Here is a 13,350-nt window from a genome sequence, read left to right on the forward strand (position 1 = left end):
CGGGCAGCATCATGCGGCGAGAACTCGGGAGGTGACTGGGGGGGGGGAATTTGGGGGGAGCCGGGGGTGTGTAATGTCACCGCTCCGTCCCAATTTTCCAGCCTCATGCGATGGAAACAGGCAAATGAAGAGGGTTAAGCCCCTGGGGCAACCGGACTGTAACGGTTTATGGGGCTGAAGTCTTTCTGACTACTCTTATCTCCGCATCTTGCTTGTGCAGCTGCTGTGAGCGGCAGTGATCGCTTCCCGCCGGGGCGAGGGGCCACAAAGAGCGCACCAGCCCTGGGGCGGTGGTGGTAGCTGCTGCCACAAACGTACCTGTAGGAAAGGGATCCCTCCTAGATGCCACCAGGCATAACTTGGAGGGAAAGCAAAGACGGCAAGCTTTCCCGAGCTGTCGTCCAGAAAAGTTTCTGCAGTTATTGCATGTGGTCCTTCTGACCCTCGAGGTGAACAACATTGAAAGAACCAGGCAGTTAACGAGCGTCCAACTGCTGGCGAGTTAGTGTGCGGGCAAAAAGACTTCTGCTCATCGTGTTTCCTTGTCTGACTGCTATTTTAATGCCGTAGAAACTTGTGGTAAATGCACACCAAAACGTTCAGAAGATTCCCTGGAGTTCTCGCCTTCTGGTACATGCAGAAAGGCTAGAAAATAGTGGTAAATTAACATCTATACAAAGATGTGACTGATGCGATTGCTTCCTTCCTGTGTATTTAGAAAGGAAAAAAACAACCCAAGACAAATAGTTCCCTGATCTTCCATATATAAGGGATATTTGAGGCTCATGGCAATAAAAGTAATTTTCGGTCTACTAAGTTTAAATTTCAAATTCTGTATTAGCTGCACTTTGCATTCTGTATTTTCCATCATTCATTTGCTCTAGTCAGTACAGTCAGATTTCTTTCACTTTAGCATGCTGGAATACCCCAGACAACAGGTGAACTTGGAAAATGCAGATATTTTATTTCGGGGATCTGAGCTGGTTCTTACAGGATGGTTCCATGTCCAAATCACGAAGCCCTGCAAGACTTCAGCCGCCTGTGTGACACCAGCTCAACTGTCTTCACACACAAGTGTGAAGCACGTTAAATAGGCTGTGCATCATAATGGAAAAATGCCTGCTTATTTTCCCTCTCTCGTTTTAAGCATAAAAACTCCAGCTCAAGGGCTGTAAATGAAATTAATAGGAAGGGGGTTTATTTTGCTCCAGAGATGCTGAAAAACACATAAATCCTTTGGATAACAACAGCATCATCACTTCTGACAGGGCACAGTATTCAGAATCTGTATTTATTCCAAGGCAAATTGATACCTGTGATACTGGAGTATCTTGCCCTGCTTGATCTCTGCATGCTTGCAAGCTGTGCGTCTTGGCCTCAGCAAAAACTGTGGAAGAGAGTAAAAGGTGGAATATTTGCTACAGGTGTGTCTGTAGTGCAGGTTTGGGTAATCCAGTCCAGAGCAAGCTGTGCTGGTACTAGTCAGCTTCTAACAGGAGGAGGGTAAATCAGTGTGTGTGGACTTCTGCGCTCTCTTGTAAAGCCTGATTATGTGTGAACTATCTGGTTGAGGGCAGACTTGGTTATATCCACGCTGAGTTGCAGTGGGAACATATCCAGGTGAAGTAAGAAACTCCTCTTCATTACTAAGAGCAGTTTCATGAGACAGTGTGAATTTAATAAGCTCTTTAGTTAGTCTGGAAGGCAGAGACAAAAATACGTGAAAGAAGCATATATTAAGAAAATCCCTAAGACTTTAGTGAGGTCTGTGCATCCTGGAATAGGTCAGTTGCTTAATCTTTTGGATGTATATTATGAAAAATTGAGATGATCTTAGTTGGACTGGAAGATTTTTACCAAGAGCCTTGAAAGATGGTAACTTGAGAGGATGAAAAACACAGAAGGTGCTTGGTAAGAAAAGAAACCTGAGGAATGGAAAAATGAGTGTAATTAAAGCCACAATATTAGTAAGGGTGACACTGCACCAAACTGTGAAGAGGACTCCTTTTATTGCTGCTTTCTGTTGTGGTATTTTCTCACAAAGGGTAGAAAAGCAGAGTTAAGGAATGAGGTGACGTAGGAAACAGGAGCAACAATCTCCCGGCTGGAATTTTTGGCTGAATTTGGCAAAATTTGGTTGAATTTTGGAGACTGTAAAAACATCTGGTGTTGCAACATCATGAAATAACCAGGTACTTGCAATAGATTATTTTGCAGAGAAACTGCTGCTGATTTTTTGATTCATCAGCAATAGCAATTATGTGCATGGTATTCAAACCCACTGTATGTTACACGTATGCCTGTGTTAGTCATGCAGTTGCTCAAACTTATGCCATTGTGGTGTAGAGGACAGAAATTCTGTGGCAATTTGCTCAAAGAGATTAGCTGGACGACAACTCCTTTTTGTCACGCAGCTGTTCTTAATAAATGTTTGCCCAGAATAACTCTGGGGCTGGAATGCAGTAAAGCATGGATTCTGGTCTGGTTAGGATGACTAAATTGAATCAGATGAAAGACGACGCGAAAGCAGGCGTGCAAGCAGATCAGTAAGTTGAAGGCATGGATTTACAAAAGCAATTTTGCATGGTTGGAGAATCTTTAGGGGAGGTTCCTTTCCTACAGCCTGAATTCCTGGCTCAGCTCAGTCTCAGCTGTGCTTCAGGGCCCCAGCTGCCCCCTCCATGCTCTGTCACTGCAGTTGTCTCCTCCTCTGCTTTTCTGCACCCTGGCCCCAACCCTGCCTAGAGGCTATCACAACATTGCTTTTAATGCTCCTATCTTTGAGATCGGCAGCACCAGGCCTCTGCTTATGAATTGTGTCCTTGCATTCATTTCCTTCTGAATACTTCCAAGTACTAGAGAAAACCAGAAAGTTCTCTGGTATCACTTGGTCCTTGATGAAATGCTTCCTGCCTTAATTTAGGAGTGGAATTCTCTACCCTGTGACTAAGAGGAACGACATTTTTCTTTTAAGTGGTTGGATTTAAAGGGCAATTTTTTCTTTTGACAAATTGCACAACAAAGAAGATTCCAGTCCGCTGATCAGAAAGGTCTTTTGGGCACCTGGATGTCCAGGAAGATGGAAAAGTCACTAATAATGGGGTTGAGAAGAGGGGGAAGAAAAGCAAGGGAACTAAACTCTGCTTTAGGTGTACAGCGCAGATCCATTCAATTTTGTGTTACGGAGCTTGCATACCTGTAGTAATTGCAGTAGTGGAAGTCAGACCTCTTCCATTTGCCAGCTGAAATAAGATCTCCTGTAAGAACACAGGACAAACGCGAGAAGAAAAAGGTCAGAAAAAGCCTGAGGAGATAGAAAGGTAAACCAGCCATCTTTGCTGTTGTGGTTCCTCCAGAGTGAAAGTCTTGCTGTGCACAGCAGGCTGAGGTTAGTAACGTAGAATTTGTTTTTCTTACCTCTTCCTTTACTCTTGTGCGTTTGCAGGATGCCTTTGTAGCATTCCATGTCAACAAGGTGCTGGTGAGCAAATACTTGAAGTCACTGCAGATTGGGGAGCTGGCACCAGATCAACCCAGTATTGAGCCCACTAAAAACGTAAGTATCCTTGTAAATCAGATCAAAGATAGATTAAAGGGAAATATTCTGAGATTAGATCTTGTTCTTTGTATCAGCATAGCCCCTGAACAATGGGATCCAGGTTCTTCACAATTTTTTGTGCTACTAATTAAAAACAATGCATGAATATTAGTCAAAATCCACATTATGTGGTTGAGAATGAGATTCCTGAAGATGAATTTTTCTTATCACAGCAACTCTACATAAATAGCAGAGCCTTGTTTTGCTCTCATGAATATCACAGCTATCACCTTTTCTTCTTTCCCTTGCTTTGAGAAAGAGCTAACCAAAAATGAAGTAATCCTTTCCAGCTGACAGTAAATTTTCAGACTGTACTCCCTTCTGTTGTAGGTAACTGTAGGAAGAGACTGCAGGCAGAGTGTTTTAGCCTTGAATTAAGTTTCACAGGCTGTATTGGCATTGCCCTTTTGGACAGCCTTCTTGTAGCAGTCTCAAGATCATTCACAGAAGCACTGTCGATGGCACCATGAGAGTAACCAGTCTGGTGTGTTGAAGAAAACCTCATGAGAGTGGCACAGACAACAGAACAGGAATAGTTTTGGAGTACACACACTCCCCGGGCTGTATGGTCCTCGCTGCTTCCCACTATCCAAGATTATTTGTTTTCCCCCATTCCTTCTAGCCTGCCCTGACTTTTTCTTTGCATAGTCCCACACTGCATGCTGAAGGGGGCAAGATGATACATGGCCCCATGTAACTCAGACATTAGAAAAAGAATTCAGAGCAGTCTGGCTGTCCCAGAATGGCATGGCCACACTTCCTATGTAGGTAGGAACCTCATGAACCCCCACACCCATCTGTGGCCATACCTTGCCTGTTTCTGGATTCCATAGCTGGCCTGTACCAGAGCCTGCACGTGCCTTGCTCCATGCAAACTCCATTTCCCCAAAATGACTGGAAAGTAGGCTGGCAAGCTCCTTTGTGGGTTGGGTTGCATGGAGATGGGAATCGGGCTTGGGAGGCATCTGCAGAGCTGGCGAAGACGAAGGTGGGTTGGTCTAGCACGAGTGCTGTGCTCGTTTCTTCTTCCATCCTCCTTCCTCAATGCTCAGCAGCCTGAGGCCAGCTGGGCTGTAGGTGCCATTTTTCATACAGGCATTTAACCCTCCCCTGTTAATGTTGGGAAGAGTAAAGTGAAGTCATATGCATTGATCTATTGGAACTGGTGGCAGAAGAGGAATAATGTCATCCAAAAGTCCTACCACAAGATGGCATGCTGTGTTCATTGCACATACAGTACAACTTCCATCTGCGCCCTGTGCTACCTGCCAAGAAGGTGATGGAAGAAGCACCAAAGATATTGTCTTAGGGGTTCGGAGTGCAAACATTGTGCTCTGTGATGGCTGCTGCTTGCTCCTCTGCTCTGCGTACCTTATCAGGCAAAGACACCGAGAAGCTGTAGGAGAGCAAGTTTACTAGTGTGCAAGCCCAGCTCTCGCCCATTTGGCCGGATCCTTTGCTCTTTCTTTCCTCCATTAAAGCGGTCCTTGGCTTTTGAGGCTGCAGTGCTATCCTCTAGAAAAAGGGAACCTGTTAACACTGGTGCTTCCCACAGAAAATGCTGGTGAAAGACTTCCGAGAACTGCGTGCTACCGTTGAGAAAATGGGACTTCTGGAGCCAAATCAACTCTTCTTCTTCCTGCACCTCGCTCACATCCTCCTGTTGGATACTGCTGCTTGGCTCATTCTCTTCTACTTTGGGACATCCTTAATGCCCTTTATTGTCTCTCTGCTGGTGCTGACCATTTCCCAGGTAAGCAACTAAGCCCACAGCACGTGCGCACGGATTTGCATCAGCTTTCATAATACACATAATACTATTGCAGTGTCCTAGTCCTCTGTTTCCTTACTTGGCATAGTTCTTCTTTGTCATAAGAAGACAACCGCTATATGGCATGTGTTTACAGAGGATGTAAAGAAGAAATTCTGCATGTGGGGAGCTCCCACTAAACCTAGTCTGGGATTCTTTCAGCAAGATATATTCTGGGGGAAGCCTTAAGAGTATCAGGATTTCATAGTTCCTTTCCGACTGTGACTTTGGAGCAGTGCCTGAGAAATAAATCTTGATATTTCAAGGCAAAGGATGGGTGTGGCAATGTCCTGGTCTTGACTTCTGTTTTTTCTCCCCTCCCGATATTTTCTTTTTCCTTTTCCAGGTCCAGGCTTCATGGTTACAACATGATTTAGGGCATCTTTCAGTATTCAGGAAGACCAAGTGGAACCACTTGCTGCATAAGTTTGTGATGTGCCACTTGCTTGTAAGTACCTGACCCTGGAAAACTTTTTAGATTTGATGACTTTCCTGTAAAAGTGGGTGTTCTGAAGACTCTGGGGGGGATAGCGTGTTCAGCATTGGGCAAAGGAGGGGAATTGGAAAGAATCTGGCTCTGAAACCATTGTACTTCTCTTTGTTCTTCACTAAAACAGGGGGCATCAGCCAAATGGTGGACCCTTCTGCACTCCCAGCACCATGCCAAACCCAACTGCTTCCAGAAAGATCCTGATATTGATATGCACCCTTTCTTGTTTACTTTGGGGAAGAAATTGTCTGTGGAGGTCAGTGTGTGTGTGCGTGCGCTCGCGTACCAGAAACTGGGAAGAATACCTTAGTCGACAAAAAGTATGCTGTACCATAAAGATCTAAAACTAAGATGCGATGACAGCTTCTGAAATAAGATTGCTTTCATCTGTGTCTACTTTCTTCAGCCTTTGTAAGCAGGTCACAGTTCATGTTAAGTTCCTTTAAGAATTTCTTGAACAGCTGACAAGTAGTTGTAAATAAATTAGGTATGATGTACATGCATCATTTATAAGGTGGAAAATCCATCAGCAAAAAGGTTACTAGGTCATTAAGTTGCTATAGAATATATCTCAGTAATTAATGATTATTAGATAACTTGTAAACGTGAATATAAAGTGTGTCTGCAGTTGGCCTGGGATTATTACTTTAATATTAATGTCTGAAGCTCAGAGATACAGGTGGCTTTGGCATGGCTATGCCTTCTAGGAGAAGGCAGAAGCCTTGCTGTGAAAGGCAGCCAGCACAGCAGGACTGAATAACCGAGGGCTGTTCCTGTAGCTCCGTAGGACTGGTTGTTGGCAGGTCCTTCTAGTGGGCAGAAGTCGTTTGACCACGTAGGACATTCTCGGCTTGTGCTGCTAGCCCGCTTCCAGGAGGAACAACCCGAGACAATGTTGAAATGCTTTTGCTGTAGAACTTCATCAGTCCTTGAGACCCTGTCAGAGTAGCTACAGCAGTGAAATATTTTTTTCCTTGAAAAACCTTTGCCATCATGAAACTGTCATTTAAGTGTACAGAATCAGAGAAGAAAGCGGGGGGGTGGGGGTGGGGTGGGAGAAAATACATATGACTATTGGTCAAAAATAATACAACTTAGCCATGAAATATCTAATATTTCACAAAACAAATTATGAATGTGGTAAGAACACAAACCCTATGAAATTCACTAGATAAAATTCACCTCGATCCACCCTCAGAATTATTTTTATCATAACTTACAGATCACACCATCTTTTAATAGATGAAATGTTCTGGTATACCTTTTTACTACATCATTCCATTCCAACTCATACCATGGTGGTATCTGTGACAGCAGTTTCCTTCCTACCATATGCCAACAGAGGTTTTTCTTACGGGCTGTTACCTCTATTTTGACTTGTCATAAGTATATCTAGAACTTCTTTTCAGCAATCACTTATTTAATTAATTCTCCCCTATGGGGAAAAAATCTCATGCTTGCTTAACAGTTTATCTCTGAAGGACTTTACAAAGCTGTAAGGCATTAAAGCCTTATACTAATGGAATAAGTGTTTATAGAAAAGGTGTATTAGGTATGTAAACTAATAGGACATACACAAGAGGGAGACAGTAGGAATGAGGGTTGTGGGAAGTGTGCAGGATGAGTGCCTCCAGGGAAGGAAGAATGGAAAACAGCAAGTTACCTGTGCAGATTGCTTAGCTTCCACTCGGTATTTTTTGCTGTTTCTTTTCACAGCTTGGGATCAAAAAGAAAAAATACATGCCATACAATCACCAACATAAATACTTCTTCATCAGTGAGTATCTCCATTCTCCTGTAATACCATGAGGGGTACTAATGGGGCTTGTAGATCTTGCTTTTGACCTGTAGGACTTGAGCAGAACTAAGGTGCCTCCATCAAAGAACATAATAATCAGTTTGCATCTAATTTTTGGAGGAGTTGAAGACCTGACTGGGTAAAACCCCAAGTAACCTGGTCTGACCTCATAGCTGATGCTGCTTTGAGGTCCTGAGCTCCTTTCCAGCCTGAATTACCATATGATCCTATGCGAGATCAGATTTCTGTGCCCTTCTTGACTTGAAACACATTAATTTGGTTTGAGAATTTCTACCCAAATAGTTTCTTCCAGGGCAGAAAAAGTAGTGGGGTACGTGGGTTAAAAAAAGTAGTGGGCTAAGATGATCCCAGGTCATCTTAAAACTTTATTGCTTTGCAAAAATAAGTCTACATCTATTTGGACAGTGAAAAAGAGAATGACTCTTAGCTTGCTAATTGAGGAAGTTACTTGGGTGAGTGAGATGAGGGCTCCAGGGACTGTCTGTGAGCTGTGTAATATATGGCTAATAAAGTGCATAAACAGAGCAGAGGGAAAAATTCAGAATTCCTCTGCTGTCAGTGCCCTGATCTCTAGGCTCATTCCTGCCTGCTTCTTCCCATCTTAGCGAAGTTTTATTCCTTTTGCAAAGCAGCACAATTTCAACACGGACAAAGAGATATTGCCTCTTGCATCTCTCCAGAATAGTCTGAAGTCTGCTTAGGATGCTTGCCTGAAAAGTGGATGGAATGAATTTGACCCCTAAAACCAGCAGAAATGGGCACTTTCAAGGTGTGATTCATTTGACCAATTTTTTCCCTTGACCTCTCAGGATGGCAGGAGCTGAATTCCAGCAGTGGCTCTTCTCTCAAGTGGCTGGACAGAACTAGCAGGGTTAGTTCAGATATGCATATCTCGGATATGCAACTCCGAGATGGCTGGTTAAGGAAGGTGATCCCATGTTACGATGTCATACCACATCTTTCAGTAGTATTCAAATGTAAAGAACAGTCTGTGGGGTTTTTTTGTTGTTTTGGTTTGGTTTCTTAAGTACAACTGAGCTGTCCATTTGGAAGGTTGAGTTTGAGTTCTTCTTGCAACCCAAAATGCCTGGTAAGCAAGGGATTTCATATGTATTCCTGTTGTTCCCCTGTTTGGAACAACTGAATGGGGAGCCAGATAAAGTTTGGAGCTGTGGTAGCTACTTCTTGGAATACTACTCTGTGGCTGTTCCTCAGTTAGAAGCCTAAAATGCAATCTTAGGTTTGTAAGCACTATCAGATTAACTGACAGACCTAGAAATGTTTAGAGGTACTAATCATAGAATCATAGACAAGTTTGGGCTGGAAGGGACCCCCAAAGCCCATCTAGTCCAACGTCCCTGCAATGAGAAGGGACATCTTCAACTAGATCAAGTTGCTCAGAGCCCCATATAGCACCCTAACCAGTGTCAGTCGGTTGCCTTCTTGCAAAGTGGTTACTGTGGTACTCAAAAGGATCATTAAGTTTCTGGGGTCTTGTCCTCCTTATTTTGGGGGATTCTCCACACCCCTTTTTACTTTCATTCTTTTCTAAAGGAAGCCATGGTTAGCTCTTCATAAGGAAAGGGGAGGCAATACTACCTGTGTTGACAGGTGACAGAAGCAGTAGCAAGCTCTTATGCTGAAGCGCAGGAACCGTTCATCAGCGAAGCTTCCCAGAGCTTCTTGTCTTACCTGTGTTTTACCTCTTGAGGTCAGCAGGCTCCCAGATTTCTTACTGTTTGGTTGTGTTGATGCAGACTGATATCATCCAGAAAATTCTGCAGCCCTAGAACTTCTTGGAATATTCTCCATGTTGAGTAGCTGTTCAGAGATCCTTTGCTTCCAGTTTGATTACCTGTCATTCAGTCTGGGTCATGACCAGTGATAATAAATTCTCCCTTACAGCTCTTCCTCCGCTCCTGTTTCCCACCTATTTCCAGTGCCACACATTTTATATTGCATACACAAAAAGGTATTGGGCGGTAAGTACTGCTACTTGTACAACCAAGAAGGGGTCAGTTGTAGGTCTCCAAACTTTCTTCTGAACGTGGAGCCAGCTTCTGCCCAGAGCTCAGTCCGGGCTGTGTGACACCGTATCCCATTCAGTTAGGTCTAATACGATGGTCAGTTTGGTGCAGTGTTTTCAGTGGCTCTGCATAGTTTCTGGTAAACCCATTACGTTCCGCAGATTGATGATAAAGGCCTGAAAAAAAGCAACAGGCTGTTTGGCTTGTACTGCTTTGCTTCATTTGCAGAAGCACCAAGTGTACTGTCTTCTTTGGGAAGCAAATTGGAAGGTCCGTAGTGGTCAGGAATGGGAGGATGTGGATTCACACCAACTGTTGCTGTTGATTTGTTAGCAGTACGCATATACTTGGCATTATATCCTATGCCAGGCAGCCAGAATTAATGGTTCATTCTTCCTTCTCTTGCATGTGTTATGCATACAAGAGAACAGAGCAACTTCCAGCCAAAATGAGATTGCTGGTCTAGCACTTAATTCACTGTGGAGTCCTGGGCAATGATTTGATACAGGTCTTCAACTCGTATTTCTGAATGCATAGTCATTTGCTAATATATTAATCTACTCACTGGGCGTGAATGCTTAGATTCACCTCTATTATAGCAAGCTGTGCAAAAAAAGTGTTATTAGCTTATGTTAACTTGGATTGCTCCAGATGCTTCAATTTAGCAAAAAGCTACAGGAGCTGAATGTAGATTGTTTTCTTGTACACATAACATGAAGCTTAGAAAAAGATTTCAGTGAATGTAATTTATAATTATTTTCTTTTCTTGTTGTCTCTGGTTTTGGTAGGACTTGGCCTGGATGCTGACCTTCTATATCAGATTCTTTTTTACTTATGGAGCATTATTAGAAATAAAGAGTCTCCTGGCATATTTTTTTATATTCAGGTGATACCTCCTTAGAAGGTCCTTCAGCCTTTTTCTACATACTCTTTCCATCTGTGCCTGCCTGCCTTTCTCTGCCTTTGCTTATACCTTTCCATGTTCTCCTTTACCATCTCATTTTTTGCTTAGTTTTTTAATTCTGTAAAGTTAAACTAAGATTCTTCTGCTCAATTGCCAGTTCAAGTTTTATGTTACCTCGTTGGCTCTGGCAGCAAAGAGACTTCACTGAGTGCTGACCAAATTGAGAAATACTTACCTTACACAAAATTCAGTGCTTTGGGTGTTGGGTCTGCTACTGGTTAGAGAAAGAGAACATTTAACAGAAACAGCTTAGCCTGGGCTTGCAAATGCCCAGACCTTGCCTAGCAGCATTGGCTTGAATGGACAATACGCACTCCACTTGGATCATTTTGCTGATTCTAATCAGTTTGGTCCTTGGCTACAGATAAAACAAGATGAATACCAGGCTATGTCAGCTTTATAACATAACATATTAAATAATCATGAGTTTCATAAGGAAGTATGAAACTTCCAGGTTTTGGAAGTTCTTCCAGGTGCTGGATTAGCAAGGCTGGAGTTCAGCCGTGTGTTTGTAAACTGGGCTATGCTGTTACTTCAGTGGTTTGTCATTGACTTACTTGCCTGTTACTGAATTCTGGCCTCTTGTCTGATGGCACAGGATGCTGGAGAGCAGCTGGTTTGTCTGGGTTTCACAGATGAACCATATCCCTATGGATATTTACTATGACAACAATTTGGACTGGGCATCTACTCAGGTAAAATATTTTCCATTCTTAAGAATTGTGGCCATACAGGTACAAATTCCAACCATAAGACAAGCAAGTCTTCTATTGTGTTAAGGCTGGAAACCTGTTGGTAACTGGGAAGTGAAGGTTCATAGGATAACAGTTCGTAACATCGGAATAATCCTGGATAACAGGATTCAGTCATGGCGACAGTAAAGGAGGACAGCAATGACAAGTTCATGGGCAACCTAAAATCAAAGCTAGGACCCAGCTCTATTTCCTAAACATACCCACCTCCCCACTTACTGCATCAATCCGTCTCGGAGCTTTTGCACTTATGTGGAGATGGAAGCTTGTGTCCTGCTCTTGCTGAGCAATTTTGCACTAGCAGAATGCCAGTGGGGTGTCCCCTCTTTGCAGAGAGACTTATTGGAGTCCAGCAGTGAAGTCTGACCACCATGGAAGTACCCTGCCATCTCTGTTTTTTCTGCAGACACAGTTTTGAGAAGACCCAGGAGGAACTTTTGACTGTTCACATGCTTTTCACAGGAGTACAGAGCCAACTCCTAGTCTTACTGTGGTCCATGTTAGCCAGTCTAGGTACATCTGCTGGTCCACAAAGCTGAAGGAGGATTATGATCCCTAGTTGGAGGTAGCTCAGCTTAGGCTAAAAGAAAACAATAGAACAGAGTAGCACAGCGTACTGTGCTCTTCAGTCATATGAGAAAGGCTGCAGTCACCAACGTGTACTGACTTTGCTTTCCTTTCCCCTCCTCTAGCTCCAGGCAACGTGCAATGTTGAGCAGTCTCTGTTCAATGACTGGTTTACTGGGCATCTGAACTTCCAGATTGAACACCAGTGAGTATGCACCCTGAGAGAGAATTTTCTTCCCTCTTTTTAAAAAAATATTTTTTTTCTTCTCTTTTTTTTCTCTTTGCCTGATTCTTTTTTGCTCTGAATTCTACAAATAGTTGTGGGGCACCAATGAGTTTGTCTTTAAAATGACTGAAAACCCTAAAGAGAATCATAATGTAATTCAAAATCTTCACTGAACCCACAGGAAGGTGAGAATGACTAGCGAAAATGGAACATGGGCAGGATCTATGGAACCATACAGACAGCAGCAGGGTCCATCTGAAGTAGTAGCTTGTAAGCATTAATGAAAATGTACACGCTAAGGCACCCTGGTTTTAGTCTGACCCAGTAGTTTAAGCCTACCTATACTGACTACTTACACTATGACTCTGGAGACTGAGATATGCAGCTGAAGGATGGGCTCGTCTCCTTTTCTGTGCTATGGAGATGGTTACCTCTGGAGAAAGGGGAGGCAGGGGAAGTCGTTTCTTCCAGTTTATGGCATCACTTAATTTGGAGAAATGTCACTTCAGAAGTGCTAGAGACAACTGTGGAAAAATAATGGAGGGGGGAAGCAGGGAAGTCTTAGGAGTTACTTGTGCTAAAAGGGGAAAGAAGAGCCAGGAGCAGCTAAAGACCCTACTCGGTGTGAGCTGGGTGATTCCTGGGAAGTAATAATGAATGCGAACATGTGAAAGGTAATATTTCTTATGGAGCTCTGAAAGAGAATTTGTCTGTCTCCTGTTCACAGCCTATTCCCCACAATGCCAAGACACAACTACTGGAAGGTGGCTCCTCTGGTGAAGTCCTTGTGTGCCAAACACGGCATTGAGTACCAATGTAAGCCGTTGCTCACGGCTTTTGCGGACATTGTGCAGTAAGTAACACCACACTGGCAAAAAAAAATTGCAGAAGGCTGTAGGAAAGATTGGAATCCTAAGAACAAGAGCTGGCTTGTTCTTCTTGTACAAACCAACACAGAGAAACCCTCGTTTCCCTTGTTCCCACCAACTCTCCCCTAAGCAACCCTGCATAATTTGGCCTCTTGTGCTCTCTCTTTCTTTCTCAGCTCTCTGAAGAATTCAGGAGAGCTCTGGCTTGATGCCTACCTACACAAATAA

At 43.3% G+C, this 13,350-nt stretch overlaps 1 protein-coding gene across 1 annotated transcript in view; it reads left to right on the forward strand.

Moving 5' to 3' along the window:
* Positions 1–13,350, forward strand: part of LOC104829570 (fatty acid desaturase 1-like) — a 15,763-nt gene extending 2,413 nt beyond the window's left edge. Inside the window, exons 4-14 of the mRNA XM_010563899.1 lie at positions 3,446–3,556; positions 5,154–5,351; positions 5,755–5,856; positions 6,026–6,154; positions 7,615–7,675; positions 9,623–9,699; positions 10,533–10,630; positions 11,307–11,403; positions 12,153–12,232; positions 12,981–13,106; positions 13,299–13,350. Of these exons, the coding sequence (XP_010562201.1) occupies positions 3,446–3,556; positions 5,154–5,351; positions 5,755–5,856; positions 6,026–6,154; positions 7,615–7,675; positions 9,623–9,699; positions 10,533–10,630; positions 11,307–11,403; positions 12,153–12,232; positions 12,981–13,106; positions 13,299–13,350 (1,131 nt within the window). The remainder of the gene's footprint in view (positions 1–3,445; positions 3,557–5,153; positions 5,352–5,754; positions 5,857–6,025; positions 6,155–7,614; positions 7,676–9,622; positions 9,700–10,532; positions 10,631–11,306; positions 11,404–12,152; positions 12,233–12,980; positions 13,107–13,298) is intronic.

The sequence above is a fragment of the Haliaeetus leucocephalus genome, unplaced genomic scaffold (genome assembly GCF_000737465.1).
Source record: "Haliaeetus leucocephalus isolate CR32 unplaced genomic scaffold, Haliaeetus_leucocephalus-4.0 Scaffold173, whole genome shotgun sequence".
Lineage (NCBI taxonomy): Eukaryota > Metazoa > Chordata > Aves > Accipitriformes > Accipitridae > Haliaeetus > Haliaeetus leucocephalus.